Here is a 16,298-nt window from a genome sequence, read left to right as displayed (position 1 = left end):
GGTTGGGTGGGCGGGGGCTCCGGGGTCAGTGCTGGGGTCGGGTGGGCGGGGCTCCGGGGTCAGTGCTGGGGTCGGGGTCCGGTGGGCGGGGGCCCCAGGGTCAGTGCTGGGGTCGGGGGTCCGGTGGGCGGGGGCCCCGGGGTCAGTGCTGGGGTCGGGGTCCGGTGGGCGGGGCCCCGGGGTCAGTGCTGGGGTCGGGGTCCGGTGGGCGGGGCCCCGGGGTCAGTGCTGGGGTCGGGGGTCCGGTGGGCGGGGCCCCGGGGTCAGTGCTGGGGTCGGGGCTCCGGGGTCAGTGCTGGGGTCGGGGTCGGGGTGGGCGGGGCCCCCAGGTCAGTCCTGAGCTGGCCGGCCCGGGCGGCGGAAGGCAGTGACCCCTGAACCCCGGCGCGAGGCGGGCACAGGAGCGGCGCCCCCTCTCTCTGCAGCACACGAGGGGGCGCCCCAGTTTCAAAGCTGTTTAATTACAGACTTTTGTCACAGATTTAGGAATTTTCGAAACCTGGCTGCTGGGCCCCGCGCCGGCGGGGGGCGCGGTGGGGAGCTCGCTGGCTGCCTCGGTTTACCCCAGGCCTGGCGTCGGGGAGCGCGGACGGGCTCCGTCGGGGTCTCGAGGTGATCGCCCGCTTCACTTCTTCTTCAGGAGCTCCGTCATTTCGGGAACGACCTGCGGGGTGACGCGGCGGTACAGGAACCCCGCGCCGACCCGCCTGCGGGGGGGGGGGGGGGGGCGGGGACTGGGCTGCCCCGCTCCCCGGCCTCTCCCCCCCCATCGTGGGGGCGCACCGCGGGGCCCGGCTCCCCGGCGTCTCCCCCTCCCCCCGCGGGCCCGGCTCCCCGGCCTCTCCCCCCTCCGTGGGACTCCCAGGCCTCTCCCCCCCCCATCGTGGGGGCGCACCGCGGGCCCCGCTCCCCGGCCTCTCCCCCCCACCGTGGGGCCCCGCTCCCCGGCCTCTCCCCCCCCCCCATCGTGGGGCGCACCGAGGGCCCCGCTCCCCGGCCTCTCCCCCCCCCCCGGGGCGCACCGCGGGCCCGGCTCCCCCGGCCCTCTCCCCCCCCATCGTGGGGCGCACCGCGGGTCCGGCTCCCCGGCCTCTCCCCCCCCCCCGGGCGCACCGCGGGCCCGGCTCCCCGGCCTCTCCCCCCCCATCGTGGGGGCGCACCGCGGGCCCGGCTCCCCGGCCTCTCCCCCCCCCCCCCGGGCGCACCGCGGGCCCGGCTCCCCCGTCTCTCCCCCGCGGGGCGCGGTCCCCTCAGGGCCGGGAGCGTGGCCCTCCCTGGGCGAGCTCTCAGCACCCACGCTCTTCGTGGAGGGGGGCGGCGGCGCTGGGGGGCCCGGCCTGGAGGACCCCGGCCCCGGCGTGTGGCGTGGAGGGTTCCACCGCCCACACGGGCTCGGGACCTGGGGGCCTGGCTTGGGGTTCCGGGGTGTTCCTGTCTGGATTTTGGGGAGCAGAGGGCACAGGAGTGGAGGAGGGGGGGAGGTTCGGGGCGCGGTGAGCTGGGGCAGGGCTGGGGGAGGCCGGCGGCGGAGGGGGAGGTCGCGCTCCACAGCGCGAGCAGGGGCCCGCACGGCCGCCCGCAAGGCCGCCCCGAGCCCGGGGTCACCGGCGCTGCTGCCCCGGCACACGGGAGGCGCGAGCGCCGGTTCGGGGTTGTTTCGTGCGTGGCGTGCGCGGCGGAGTGCGTGTGCGTGTGTGCGCCCGTGAGCGTGTGCGTGTGCGTGCGCGCGCCGGCACAGGGCCCAAGCCCGGAGCCCGCTGCCGTCCTCTCCTCGCGCTCTGCTCCGGGCTGCGCGGGCCCCTGGGCCGCGGACTTCGCTTCCAGCTCTCGGGTGGTTCCCTGGCGGCCACCGTCCCTCCGACCGTCCCCGTCCGGCTGGCTTTGAACCCTGACCCTCCCCTCGCAGCCGCTGGGGGAGCTGGGAGGACGGCCCGCCCCGCCCCGCCCCCGAGGGCGCCGGCGCGGCTCACCTTGAACAGGGTCGGCCACGATGCCGTAGTCCGCCACCTGAAGATGGGGGCCTCGGGGTCTTTGTTAATGGCCACAATCGTCTGCGGAGCGCAAGGAGGGCGCCGGCTTTTGTCAGGGGAACCGCGCGCCGCAGGGCGGGCTGGGCCGGTCCCCTCGAGGGCGCGGGGGCTGCGGGGGCTCCGGGGGCAGGGCGGGCTGGGGCCGGTCCCCCTCGAGGGCGCGGGGCTGCGGGGGCTCCGGGGGGCAGGGCGGGCTGGGCCGGTCCCCTCGAGGGCGCGGGGCTGCGGGGGCTCCGGGGGCAGGGGCGGGCTGGGCCGGTCCCCTCGAGGGCGCGGGGCTGCGGGGGCTCCGGGGGGCAGGGCGGGCTGGGCCGGTCCCCTCGAGGGGCGGGGCTGCGGGGGGCAGGGCGGGCTGGGCCGGTCCCCTCGAGGGCGCGGGGCTGCTGGGGGCAGGGCGGGCTGGGCCGGTCCCCCTCGAGGGGCGGGGGCTGCGGGGGCAGGGCGGGCTGGGCCGGTCCCCTCGAGGCGCGGGGCTGCTGGGGCAGGGCGGGCTGGGCCGGTCCCCTCGAGGGCGCGGGGCTGCGGGGGCAGGGCGGGCTGGGCCGGTCCCCTCGAGGGCGCGGGGCTGCGGGGGCAGGGCGGGCTGGGCCGGTCCCCTCGAGGGCGCGGGGCCAGGGCGGGCTGGGCCGGTCCCCTCGAGGGCGCGGGGCTGCGGGGGCAGGGCGGGCTGGGCCGGTCCCCCTCGAGGGCGCGGGGCTGCGGGGGCAGGGCGGGCTGGGCCGGTCCCCTCGAGGGCGCGGGGCTGCGGGGGCAGGGCGGGCTGGGCCGGTCCCCTCGAGGGCGCGGGGCTGCGGGGGCGTCTGTCAGGGGCATCCGAGGCGAAGCGCCGGCCACGCCCACTCCGCGGGTGCCGGGAGGCGGGGGCGGGATGGCGGGATGGCGGGGGATGGCGGGGGGATGGTGGGGACGGGATGGCGGGGGCGGGGATGGCGGGGATGGCGGGGATGGTGGGGACGGGATGGCGGGGGCGGGATGGCGGGGATGGTGGGGACGGGATGGTGGGGACGGGATGGCGGGGGCGGGATGGCGGGGATGGCGGGGACGGGATGGCGGGGGGCGGGATGGCGGGGGCGGGGATGGCGGGGGCGGGGATGGTGGGGATGGCGGGGGCGGGATGGCGGGGGGGGATGGCGGGGCCGGGATGGCGGGGACGGGATGGTGGGGATGGCGGGGGCGGGATGGCGGGGCGGGATGGCGGGACGGGATGGCGGGGGCGGGATGGCGGGGGATGGTGGGGCCGGGATGGCGGGGGGCCCGGGCGGTGCTGCTCAGTGGGGGACACACACTGGCTGGCGCTCCACTCCCTGAGCCACGCCTCCACCTCCAGCTTTTTGCTGGCTAGCGATCAAGTCCCCAGGGCTTTCCCGCCCTGAGGGCGTCCAGCCGGGGTCCCCCCCCCCCTCGGCCTCCCGAGCAGCGGGGTGACGGGCGCGAGCTCCAGTGCTCAGCTCGCCGTTCGCGCTCCCGGGCTGTCAGGCCCCGTGCGGCCTCGGAACCTGCAGACCCAGGTGGGAGCCCGAGCCCCGGCCGCCGTCCTGTGGCGGGAGGGGGAGGGGGGCGGAGGGGGAGGGGGACGGCGGGGAGGGGGGCGGCGGGGGAGGGGGCCCCCGCGGGCACGAAAACCAACCTGAGCCCCGGCATGAAAACCTCTCCCGCGAGCGCCCCGCGCATTACCTTGCTGTCCTTCATCCCGGCTAAATGCTGGGATGGCTCGGAAATCCCAACAGCGATGTACAGTTCCTGGAGAAGGAGAGCGCGTGGTCGGCGTGCGTGTACACCACGCGATGCGCTGTGCACTGTGGGTGCGTTTACACCACGCAATGCACACGTGGTCAGTGTGCGTGCATCACCACGCGATGCGCCGCGCACCGTGGTCGGCGTGCGTGTGCACCACGCGATGCGCCGCGCTCCGTGGTCAGCGTGCGTGTACACCACGCGATGCGCCGCGCTCCGTGGTCAGCGTGCGTTTACGGCCGTGCCTCCCCGTCCCTCACTCCGGGGAATTCCCAGTGGGGGGGGGCAGTAACTCACAGGTGACCCCTGCGCGCGGCCCCGGGCCTCGGTGAGCACGTGACGCCTGCGCGCGGCCCTGGGCCTCGGTGAGCACGTGACCCCTGCGCGCGGCCCCGGGCCTCGGTGAGCACGTGACCCCTGCCGCGGGCCCCGGGGCCTCGGTGAGCACGTGACCCCCTGCGCGCGGCCCCGGGCCTCGGTGAGCACGTGACCCCCTGCGCGCGGCCCCGGGCCTCGGTGAGCACGTGACCCTGCGCGCGGCCCCGGGCCTCGGTGAGCACGTGACCCCTGCGCGCGGCCCCCGGGCCCTCGGTGAGCACGTGACCCCTGCGCGCGGCCCCGGGCCTCGGTGAGCACGTGACCCCTGCGCGCGGCCCCGGGCCGCGGTGAGCACGTGACCCCTGCGCGCGGCCCGCGCCGCCGTCTGGAGCAGCGTACCGGACACGGAGTCTCTCACACCCTCCAGCCTCGGATCCCAGCCTCCCGAGCGGCCGCGGTGACGGCGGGAGCCCCGTGCAGCTGCAGGCTTCTCCTCTTGGGGGAGGGGAAGAGGGGGGGCCGAGCGGGAGGGCGGGCGCACAGAGGCACTCAGGCGACTCCGACCCCGTGGGGGAGAACGAGGCCGCGTGGCGGGGGGGGGGGAAGCACGGGAACCCCACTCGGGCACGGTCACCTTTGCTTAACACCGCGGCGAGCCGAGGACGGTCCGTGCAGCGTTCCGGGGGCTGCGGCTCCCCGCGACGGCTGGAGGAAGGCTGGGCGGCCCGCGCTTCCGCTCCGCCCAGGGCGGGGCTCGCGCCTGGAGTCCTCACCACCGAGAGCCCCGCGCCCGCGCGGGCAGGGGGCCCCGGCCCGGGACGCTCTCTTCTCCATAAAGCGGGTGTGGCTCCAAAGGCACCGGGCCGGCCGGGGGGGGGGGGAGGGGAAACGGGGGACGGGGCCGCACCCGAGCTCCAGCCCCAGCAGTCAATCGCCAAAATGCTGTGCTTGGAAACTCCAGCCCCCGCCGTCGCGGAGCGGCGATTTAACGCGTCCCAAGCCAGCGAGCTTAGCTCCCTCCTGCCTCAGGTGTAAGGACAGCCTGCGCGGAGCGGCTTCCCCACGCGGGCGTGTCGTGGCTCGGGAGGACGCTGCGCTCCCGCCCCGCCCCGTCTCCCGTCACAGCGGCGGGGCGCGGGGCGCGGGCTCACCCCGCCGGGGGCCGTGGGGGGCCGTGGGGCGCGGCCCTCCGCGCGCTTTCCGCCACTGACCAAGTGCCCCAACGCCAGCCCCGACACTCTGACCCCCAAAAAGCTGGCCACGCAGCTGTGGGGTCGAGTGCAGAAGGCTATTCTTGAGTGGAAAGGCTGCGGCAGTCCTCGGTACGCATGACAGACGGACGGACAGGGGGACACACGGAGAGGCCGGGGCCCTCCACGGTCCCGCAAGTCCCGGTCCTGCCGCTCGGTGCTGCTGGCCTGCAGCAAGCTACGGGGCCGGCGGGCCGGGCACCTGGCGCCGGCTCTGGCCTTCCTGGGCTCCCCGCGTGCCTCCCTGGGGGCAGTGGGTGTGCTCCGTTCACGAGGGAAGGGGGCTTGAGAGCCTGGGCCTGGGGCGGGGAGGCCTCGGTGCACAGGTTCAAGGTTCAAAGCCAACCAGGCCACTTGACTCTGCAGCACGTCCTGTGAGTCTGTGGCTGTGACGTTCCCACTGGGCTCACGGAGGCCCTGTCCCGTGCCGTGGTCTCCCCTGGGCTCACGGAGGCCCTGCCCGTGCCGTGGTCTCCCCTGGGCTCACGGAGGCCCTGTCCCGTGCCGTGGCCTCCCCCTGAGGACACGGAGGCCCTTGTCCCGTGCCGTGGTCTCCCCTGGGCTCACGGAGGCCCTGTCCCGTGCCGTGGTCTCCCCTGGGCTCACGGAGGCCCTGTCCCGTGCCGTGGCCTCCCCCCCTGGGACACGGAGGCCCTGTGCCGTGCCGTGGCCTCCCTGTGCCGTGGTCACCCCCGGGACACAGAAGGATTTCTTTTCTTTTCAGATTTGTAAGTAACTTCGAGTGATGATTCTAAAGGCATTTCCATTTCTTGTGATTAGTATTTCATTCATGAATGGACACTCATTAAGATATAATCAAATATATACTCAAGGGCTGGGAAGGTGGCTTAGTGGCAGAGCGCTCCCCTAGCATGCATGAAGTCCTGGGTTCGATTCCTCAGCACCACGTACACAGAAAAAGCCAGAAGGGGCGCTGTGGCTCAAGTGGCAGAGTGCTAGCCTTGAGCAAAGAGAAGCCAGGGACAGTGCTCAGGCCCCGAGTCCAAGCTCCAGGACTGGCAAAAAATAGTCACTAAAACTCAAAGGGTTCTTAGATAATGATTTTAAGAGTAAGTTATTTTGACAGACGGACAGACGGACACGGGGCCACTAACTACTCTCCGCGTGTACTCTTCTAGACACTCCCAAAGCAAGCACTGCAAGATCGATCGTCCTAGGAATGAGCCTTTCTGACACATGTGTCTCCATTAAATTCAACAAGTCTTAAGAGCTCCATTTGCATCATGAAATGCTAAGAAAATGTTGACTCACTCTGGCGGTAAGCATAAATACCCAATGCACGAGTCTGCGTCAAACTCTGCCCTGCACCTGAGTTCCACGGACTCGAAGCGTGAACCTGGCGAGGAGGGGATCTACCTGCGCCCGCGGCGGGGGCCGGGGCTGGCATGGCGAAGCCCGGGGCGCGCTCTGCTGAAAGCGGGGCTCTGGGAAGCAGAGAGGCTGCACCGAAGTGGGAGTGGCCGCGGGAGGCGCTCCTCTGCCTCTGAGAGGCGGACGGGGCCGTCAGCGCAGTGTGAGGGGGCATCCCCGTGGCAGAGTGCATCGCCTGTGCGCCTCCACGCCAACGGCTCGTTGCCCCCAACGCGCCAGAGGCCGACGACGGAGCCGTCCCCACGCACGCGCCTGCCTGCCCCATCAGGGCAACGACTGGGAGAGAAAACGGGGGGAGCATGTGGGGGGAGAACCGCGATGCAGGGTGGGGAGGAGAGGGGAGCTGCAGAAAAGAGCAGGCGGGAAAGGAGGGGGGGCACTGGAGCCGCTCTGGCTTGTTTTCGCGAGGCAGGAAATCCAGGGTAGACAGGGTCCCTGCACCGTGTCAGAGGGGGGCCATCCTGACCCAGAAGGGACAGCAGCCACCCGAGCACAAACAAGCACTGCCCAAAGTTCTACCTTGGTCAGGCGCCACCCACCGGTCACCCCGGCTACTCAGGAGGCTGAGAACTGAGGATCACAGTTCAAAGCCAGCCTGGGTAGGCGAGTCCATGAGATCCTCATCTCCAGTGAACCAGCAAAAAGCAGGAAGTGGAGCTGTGGCTCAAGTGGTAGAGCGCCAGCCTTGAGCAGGAGAGCTAAGGGGCGGCCTGAGTTTGAGCCCCAGTACTGGCACGGGGGCGGGGGGGGTGGACAACAGCTCTCGACTCGTGGGTCTGAGAGGAGAGGCGGGGCTGGGGGAAGGGCGGGGTCTGGGCAGCCGGCGAATGTCTCCACGCCCCGCGCCCCCACTGCAAACACAGGGACTGTAGTCACCCTGCCTCACGGCAGCTCTGCACCATGCCCGGCTTCCCGGGCACCGGTGTGCCTCCCAGGGCTTCCGTGGCGGGGGGGGGGGGGGGGGGGCTGTCCCCGAGCTCTTCTCAAGGCTGGCCCTCACCCCCTTGAGCCACAGCTCCGCTTCCGGTGCCCTGGTGGTTCTCACGGGTGTTCTGCCCGGGCTGGCTTTGAGCCGCCACCCTCAGAGCTCAGCCTCCGCGTTCCCGGGGTGCCGGGCCTGGGCCGCGGGAGCCTGGCTGATCGTTTTTCTTCCAATGGCGGTTCCTTGCTGCCAAGGCGCGACCAGGACGGGGCCGGGACCCTGAGCACACTGGGCTCTGCTGCCAGCTGCCTGCCGTGCCGGGAGCTCCCAGCAGAGGGCAGCGCAGGACTGGAGCCGGCAGGGAGGGGAGGCTCGGGGCGGAGGGGAGGCTCAGGGCGGAGGGGAGGCTCAGGGCGGCGCTCCTTAGTGCTGGAGACGGGTGCCTTTGCAGTACAGCTCACACTCACACTCACACACACACACACACACACACACGCACTCTGCCTCCTCCCGGAGCTGGAAACCTCGGGAGGCTGAGGGCGTGGAGGCCTGCAGTTTGCAGACAGCCTGGGCAGGAAACTCGGCCAGACTCCATCTCTAACTCCAGCCAAAGGGTGGACAGGACCTGTGGCTCAGGCAGGTAGAGCGCCAGCCGTGAGCAGGTGTGAGCAAACAACCAGGCCACCCAAGCCGAGTTCCACCCCAGTAGGGGGAGGAAGGGAGGGTGGAAAGGAAGGAAGGGAGGGGGAGCCAGGCAGGCAGGCAAACAGAAGAAAGAGATTGAAACTATAACTTAAAAAGAACTGAGGCCGGGGTTTAAACTCTGAGCCTGTACTGGCTCCGTTTGCTTAGCTGGTGGTTATTTTGGAGCTGGAGTCTTGAAGACCTTTCCACCCAGGCTGGGCTTGAACTAACTTCCTCCAGATCTCACTCTCTCGGGTAGCTAGTATGGTGACGGGCCTGAGCCAAGGCTGCCCAGCAAACACTTCCTTCTGTTCACATACAACACGCATGTGAGCACTCTGGTCAAATCTGGAGCATTTAGAGCAGAAAAACCAAGTCAATATTGTTTCCCCTCTAAAAAAAAATGTCAGGTGTTCAATTTCTTTTCTACCAACAGTTCCCCTTTCTAGACATAAAACTGCATTTCTTCTAAGGAAAATCTTTTAAACACATCCGATGAGTAGTTCTAACTGAATTAGCACCCGGAGAGTCCACGGTCAACGCTCAAGAACAGCCCTGCGCCATCTCGGAGGGGAAGGGTTTTCCAGGGACAAAGGCTTCCTCCAATAGCAAGTTTCTGTTAAGACACGCCGCCGCCCATGCCCAGGACAGATGCCAGGGAGGAGCGAAAAGAATTTATCATAGCAAATAATGAATGACTCTTTGAGGAGTAGATTAAGTGAACTGCATTTTCTAATTACTGAGCGTCTCCTGTGCATTAATATTGCGATATTTCATCTTGCCGCATGTTTTAAAGGCCAAACTACTTTCTCTGTTTGCCAAATTGTGTTTAAGACTCTTCTTTTTTGGAAGAGGCCCCAAACTTTGAGCACATTTACCTATGGCTCATTTCTCAAGCCACATTCTTCCTGTGCTGACACTGGCTAGCCTGAGCTCTGCACCAACAGAGTATTTACTCACATTCTTGGCTTGTGGCTGAAGTTATATCCCATTCACACACTCACCCACCATCCATCCATCCGTCCGTCCATCCATCCACCATCCATCCATCAATCCACCCATCTACCCATCCACCATCCATCCACTCATCCACCATCCATCATCCATCCACTCATCCATCCATCATCCATCCACCATCCATCCATCCATCCACACATCCATCCATCCACTCATCCACCATCCATCCACCATCCATCCACTCATCCACCATCCATCCATCCATCCATCCATCCACCCATCCACCCACCATCCATCCACCTATCCATCCACCATCCATCCATCATCCATCCACCATCCATCCACCATCCATCCACTCATCCACCATCCATCCACTCATCCACCATCCATCCATCCATCCATCCACCATCCATCCACCATCCATTCATCCATCCATCATCCATCCATCTACCCATCCACCATCCATCCATCATCCATCCATCCATCATCCATCCATCCATCATCCATCCATCCACCTACCCTCCCATCCACCCATCTACTCATCTATCCATCCCCCATCTACTTATCCATCCACTCATCCATCATCCACCCATCATCCACCCTCCCATCCACCCATCCATCCATCCATCCATCTTCCAGCCAGCCAAGGCGGCGTGCCAATCACTGCAAGGAAGTGTCTAGGATGGGCCTGCAGTCACAGTGCGTTCTGTGTGGACGGGCTTATTACTGACAACTCCACAGGAGGAGATGCTCTCCACCGTGGAGGGCAGAGCAGGAGCCTGGCCCTCGGCTGTGCTGGCAGAGGTGAGGTGCGCAGGGTAAAGGCACCTGCTTCTCCCAACATTCACTGAGGCTTTTTTTTTTTTTTTTTTTTGCCAGTTGTGGAGCTTGAACCCAGGGCCTGAGCGCCATCCCTGGCGTCCTTGTGTTCAAGGCTAGCACTCTGCCACGTGAGCCACAGCACCACTTCCGGCTTTTTCTGTTACCCAGGCCTTCATGCATGAAAGGCGAGCGCTCTACCACTAGGCCGCATTCCCAGCCCCATCACGGAGGCATTTTTGAAAAATAAAAATTGCACATGCAGAAGTTACACAGTGACAATGTGATACGTGCACACGTCTCAGAATGACCGCCACGATCACGTGACGAGCACACAAGTCACCTCACCAGCCACTTGTCTTCCTGTGACTTAAGCTCCGGCCCTGGGTCCTGAGCTTGCTGCTGACACTTGAGCCACACGTCTGCTTCTTCTTTTTTATTTTTATTTTTTCTGATTACGTGGATGCAGAGCCTCACAGACTTGTCTTCCCAGGCTGGCTTTGAACCCTGGTCCTCGGATCTCAGCCTCTCCGGTAGCAAGGACGGCAGGTGTGCGCCACTGGCACCTGAGGATTTGTTTCTTCATGTGATGATGACACTTAGGATTTGCTCACTTGGAGTGAGGGCACACCTTAGTTATAGAGCACTTGCCTAGCACATGCAAGGCTTTACACTTACGCCCCAAATGCAAAAAAAAAAAATACTTTGCTCTCACACCAAATGTGACCCGCCTAGTCCAGTATTACTAACTACAGTCACACTGGACGCCGGTGGCGCACACCTGCAGTCCTAGCTACGCAGGAGGCTGAGATCGGAGGACCACGGGCTGAAGCCAGCCCTGGCAGCAAAGTCCAGGAGAGTCAATCGATCAGGAAAAAGCCACAAGTAGAGGTACGGTTCAAGTGGTAAAGTGACAGCCCTGAGTGGAAAAGGAAGGGTGCAGCACCCAGACCCTGAGTTCACGCACCAGCACTGTCACAAAAGGGAAAAGATGAATGCCAGGTGCTGGTAATCACAGCTACTCAGGAGGCTGAGATCACCGTTCTAAGACAGCCTGGGCAAGAAAGTCCACGAGACTCTTTATCGCCAATGAACCACCAGAAAGCCAGAAGTGGAGCTGTGGCTCAAAGTGACAGAGCAGCAGCCTTGATCACAAAAGCTCAAGGGCAGTGCCCGGGCCCTGTGTTCAAGCCCCATGGCTGACAAAAATAAATAGAAATTTAAAACGCATGAACACATCAGATGGATGACATGTAAAGGCACGCGCTCACTTTGCAGTCAGGTGATTTGCATCTCCTCGCCGGCTCCCTATTCCTCTTTGGCAGAGCTCTCCTGGGGAGCCCCGGAAGCCATGCGGGCGGGGCGCTGCACTCTTGGTCCAACTTGTTCACACACCATTAGGGAATGCTGCACGAAGGCCCAGGGCCAGGCCACGCCCATCCCAGAGCCCAGCACCGGGCGTGGCGGGTGGGCGTGGCTGCTGGGCGGGTGGGCGCAGCTGCTGGGCGGGTGGGCGTGGCTGCTGGGCGGGTGGGCGTGGCGGCTGGGCGCGGCTGCTGGGCGGGTGGGCGTGGCGGCTGGGCGCGGCTGCTGGGCGGGTGGGCGTGCAGCCTGGGGCGGAGCCGGTGGCCGGGGCCCCTCCTCCGCACAGCCTGGGCTCAGTGTGTGCGCTGCCATACAGGAAGTGCACCTGGCCGTCCAAAATTCCACTCGTGAGGTTCCCCGCGGCATTCTGTGGGGTCAGCGGTGGCCCTGGGCCCCCAGCCCCCTCCGCCCACTGGGCGAGCCCTCCCCGACCCCACCCGCGGGCCTTCGCCTGCGCTCGGTTCTCCTCCACATGTGCCCTGAGAGGAGCGCGTGTGACCAGAGGCTAGGGCTCACCGGCAGCCAGCCCAAGACGGCGGGGCGGTGTTCCGGAAGTCCTAGCACCGAGCTGCCAGCAGTGCCACCCGCACGCGGACGCAGCAGAACCCGCACCAGTCCGTGTGCTGGGGGGGAGGGGAGCCGCAGAAGCACTATTCCTGACGGCCAAAGGTGCAAACAGTCGTGTGAGAGGCAGCGGGCACCTGAGTGCATAAGCCAGGTGTGCGTAAATTGGAATATCACTCAGCTAGAAAGAGAAACCAACTTTTCACGCCTAATCTTATACTGGTTAATACGAAAGAAAGACCAATACCGTGGGATTCCGCTTATACAAAATATACAAGCCGGGCTGGGAACGTGGCCTGGTGGTAGAGCGCTCGCCTCGTATCCATGAAGCCCTGGGTTCGATTCCCCAGCACCACATAGATAGAAAAAAGCCAGAAGCGGCGCTGTGGCTCAAGTGGCAGAGTGCTAGCCTTGAGCGGGAAGAAGCCAGGGACAGTGCTCAGGCCCTGAGGGCTTGGACTCAAAAAACAAAACAAAACACACAAGCATTGAGAGCAATGGGGAGTGGGCAGACAGAGGATGATCGGAGCCAAGGAGGGGGAGGGTTGATCCGGCGCCAGTGAGGGCAGCTGAACGGCACTGTGATGGGAGGCGCCTGGAAGCGTCCCGCGGACTCCCAGTGTCCTTCCTACAAAGAACCATAAACTTGTCACCGCCCCGGAAACAACCACAGGACTGTTCGTCTTCGAAACACTGAACTCTAGCGTCTCACCGCTTTGATAATGGTCAAAAACAGCTCAGCTGAGCGCTGGTGGCGCACGCCTGTCCCCAGCGACTCAGGAGGCTGAGGTGTGAGGATCAAGGTTTGAAGCCAGCCGGGGCAGCCAAGTCTGTGAGCCGGTCACCTCCAGTGAGCCAGCAGAGAGCTGGAGGTGGAGCTGATGGAAGCTCAAGTGGTACAGCGCCAGCCTGAAGCAAGTGAGCTCAAGGCTGGCACCCAGGCTAGTGCAAGCCAGGAACAGCGCGTGCACGCACACACATGCACACACGCACACGCACGCACGTGCGCACATGCACACACGCGCACACACACACATGCACACACGCGCACACACACACATGCACGCACACTGGCCTATGCTTTGAGGAGCAGCTTGAGCTGCCCTGCGGGGCTGAGGCTGGCCGGCCGAGTCCTCCCACGCCTCCTTGGTGGCCCTCGGCCTGCAGGAAGTATGGGCACTGCCCTCCACTGGGGAACCACCACGCCGCACCCAGGGCGTCTCACAGCCAGGCAAGGGAGGAGATGGGTGCGGCTGCTCACCACAGCGACCTGTCAGCTACCGCGGAGAGCGGGCCGGGTGGGGGCGGGTGGGCCGTCCTGTGGGGGGGTGGGGGTGGGCGGGCCGTCCTGCCGGGGGGTGGGGGCCGGCGGCCTGTTCTAAGCTGTGGCGGCCCCTGGGGGAGAGCGAGCGCCACAGACTCCACACCGGCATCTTGGGTCTTAAAGAACTTGCCTGATAAGATGGCTATGGATATTCTGCTCCTCTGGACTCTCATAAAGTCTCTCCTAGAGCCCAGCCCACGGCGACTTGGCCGCACCGAGGGCCGGGGCCCTCACGCGAGCTCCGCGGCCCCGGGCAGGCGGTGCGGGGCTGGGGGCCGTGTCGTCACCCTCGGGAAGCTGAGGGTGTTTTCTGGCCTGCCGTCCTCCTGGGGACACAATGCCAATTGCTTTCAAGTAAATGCACTCACATATGAATATTTTAGTACAATTTAATGCTTCTCTACCAACCCCAGAGGAAAAAGACATCCATTTGTGGACGCGGTTCTCCCGGAGTTAAAAGCCAAGCCAGATAATGCAGCGCGATCGCGCCTGTCAACCTTCAGCTTTTTAGCAAGTTACAGGGCGGCCCAGAAACCCAGGCCTGGCTGCGCAGTCCGTGGAGAAAGTGTGCTCCTCCACCCGCTTCTCAACCCCACTGACTTTCCAAGGCAAACCCAAAGCAAAAGGCAGGGCGTGCGGCAACCCTCCCACACCGGGAGCCTGGTTCCAGTCATTTAGGCTCGGGATTGTACGCAGCCTGTTAGTAAAATATAAAAATATTGACAGAGCAATGAGTACTCATTAAGAAGCCACGCTAAAGCCGGGGCTGCGGCTCACGCCTGTCATCCTAGCTACTCAGGAGGCTGAGAGCCGAGGATCGCGGTTCAAAGCCAGTCTAGGCAGGAAAGTCCGTGAGACTCTTATCTCCAGTGGGCCAGCAGAAAGCTGGAAGTAGAGCTGTGGCCCAAGTGGTGGAGTGCCAGCATTGAGCGCTAAAGATAAGTGACAACATCCAGGCTCTGAGTTAAAGCCCCAGGACACGGACACACGGACACACACACACACACACACACACACACACACACACAGCAGCAGCAGCACAGAAAAGGGCTTGAAGGTATGGCTCAACAGTAGAGAAACTACCAAACAAGTATGAGGCCCCAAGTCCAAGTCCCAGTACACAGTACGCACGGGCAATGACTTTTATCCAGCCCATATAAAGGAACTTGCAGGAATCATTTAACGTTACAGATGGACGGAGGAGCCAGGCCCTGAGGCTCACGCCTGTAACTGAGGAGACTCGGGAGAGACCTGAGGACGGCGGCTCAGCCCGCCTGGGAAAACGACTCCGCAAGCCCGCTAGCTCCAGCCGGCCAGCAAAAAGCCAGAAACGCAAGGACAGTGCCAGCACTGAGGGAAAAGCTAAGGACCGTGCCCAGCCCGAGCTCACACCCTAGTGCTGGCACGAGCACGTGTGCACACGCGAGTAGACGGAGGAGAGCTGCCTCTGGTCGCCGTTCTCTTTGTACGGTATCTCGCTGTAGCGCACGGCACACTTAGCCCGGTTTCCGTGTTTGCCTACAGAGTGTCCTTCCTTGCTTACAAGTAACATTCCCACGGGGAGCCTCACGAGTCTCCCTGGCGTGAGCCACAGGACAGCCGGCAACAGGGGGGGCACGTGACCCATGCAGGCTCCAGGCTGGGCACTCACCAGCCACCCCGGCTGCTCGGCGGGGAAGATGAAATACACCGCAGTGATCAGTAGCAGCGTTCGGGTCACCAATGGTTCTAGGAGGTTCTCTTTTCTTCTTTTTGTCAGCCCTGGGGCTTGAACCCATGGCCTGAGCACTGTCCTGGCTGCCCCTATTTTCATTTTGTAATGGTATTGGGCACATTCTTCTTCTACTGGAGCCCCTCCCCAGCCCTTTTGTATTTTGTTTTTGAAAAATGGTCTCCTTACTGCCTGGGGATCTCCTGCCTCCCCCGCCCGCACCCTCCCCCCCCCCACAGCTGGGACTGCAGGTGAGCACTACCTCACCTGGCGGGTAGTGAAGGGGAATTGAGGGAGGGCAGAGCAAGTGATGACCAGGGGCTCTCACTGTGTCCTCGTCTGAGATTTTATTTCTACCTGTCGAGGAATTCATATAAATTCACACACTTTTAAGTGAAAGAAGGGGGAGAAGAGCCAGCTGCAAATGCGAACCCCTTCTTCTGCTTCGCCTGCTTTGCGGAGGAAGGAGCGGCAGCGAGGAGGACCACGTGCTTGGTTTTTAAGGTTAGACAAGCAGGGAAACGCCAGACCCAGAGGTTGGGGTAACAAATGGAACCCAGAAAACATTAAACAAGAGAAAGCCTGCACGGCTACACCATTTGGCATTTGGTTTGAATGCTTCTTGCTTTTGTCAAAGTACAGGAGGTGTGTTCGCGTGTGTGCGTGTGTCTGTGCGCCAGTTCTGGGGGTTGAACTCAGGGCCTCATACCCTCATTTAGCTTTTGTGCTCAAGGCTGGCCCTCTTCCCCTTGAGTCACACCTCCACTTCCGGCTTTTTGGTGATTACCTTTTCTTCCCCAGGCTGTTTCAAACCGCGATCCTCGGGGATCTCAGCTTCCTGAGTAGCTAGGATTACAGACAGGAGCCTTGGTGCTCAGCCTGAAGACAGGAAGGTTTTGTGAACTAGAAAGAGAGGCTCATACCTGACCATCAGGTTTTTAAAAACTAGTGGCGGAGGCTGGGAACGTGGCCTCGTGGTAGAGTGCTCGCCTCATATACATGAAGCCCTGGGTTCGATTCCTCAGCACCACATAGATAGAAAACGGCCAGAAGAGGCGCTGTGGCTCAAGTGGCAGAGTGCTAGCCTTGAGCCAAAAGGAAGCCAGGGACAGTGCTCAGGCCCTGAGTCCAAGGCCCAGGACTGGGAAAAAACCACAAAAACAAGACAACTGGTGGCAGTCTAAAGTAATGTGGTCTCGCAATTCAGTGCGCACCGTGCTGCATGGAG

The 16,298-nt window shown here is 64.4% G+C and overlaps 1 protein-coding gene across 1 annotated transcript in view; it reads right to left on the bottom strand.

The window, feature by feature from the left end:
* Nucleotides 1-442: 442 nt before the first annotated feature.
* Nucleotides 443-16,298, bottom strand: part of Etfa (electron transfer flavoprotein subunit alpha) — a 35,645-nt gene continuing 19,789 nt past the window's right edge. The window contains exons 10-12 of the mRNA XM_048330000.1: nt 3,705-3,770; nt 1,971-2,051; nt 443-664 (exon numbers count right to left, since the gene is read on the bottom strand). Coding sequence (XP_048185957.1) covers nt 626-664; nt 1,971-2,051; nt 3,705-3,770 — 186 coding nt within the window. The 3' untranslated portion in view covers nt 443-625. The remainder of the gene's footprint in view (nt 665-1,970; nt 2,052-3,704; nt 3,771-16,298) is intronic.

Source organism: Perognathus longimembris, chromosome 20 (assembly GCF_023159225.1).
Source record: "Perognathus longimembris pacificus isolate PPM17 chromosome 20, ASM2315922v1, whole genome shotgun sequence".
Lineage (NCBI taxonomy): Eukaryota > Metazoa > Chordata > Mammalia > Rodentia > Heteromyidae > Perognathus > Perognathus longimembris.
Note: the sequence above shows the minus strand (reverse complement) of the source record. Positions and strands in the feature narration are given on the sequence as shown.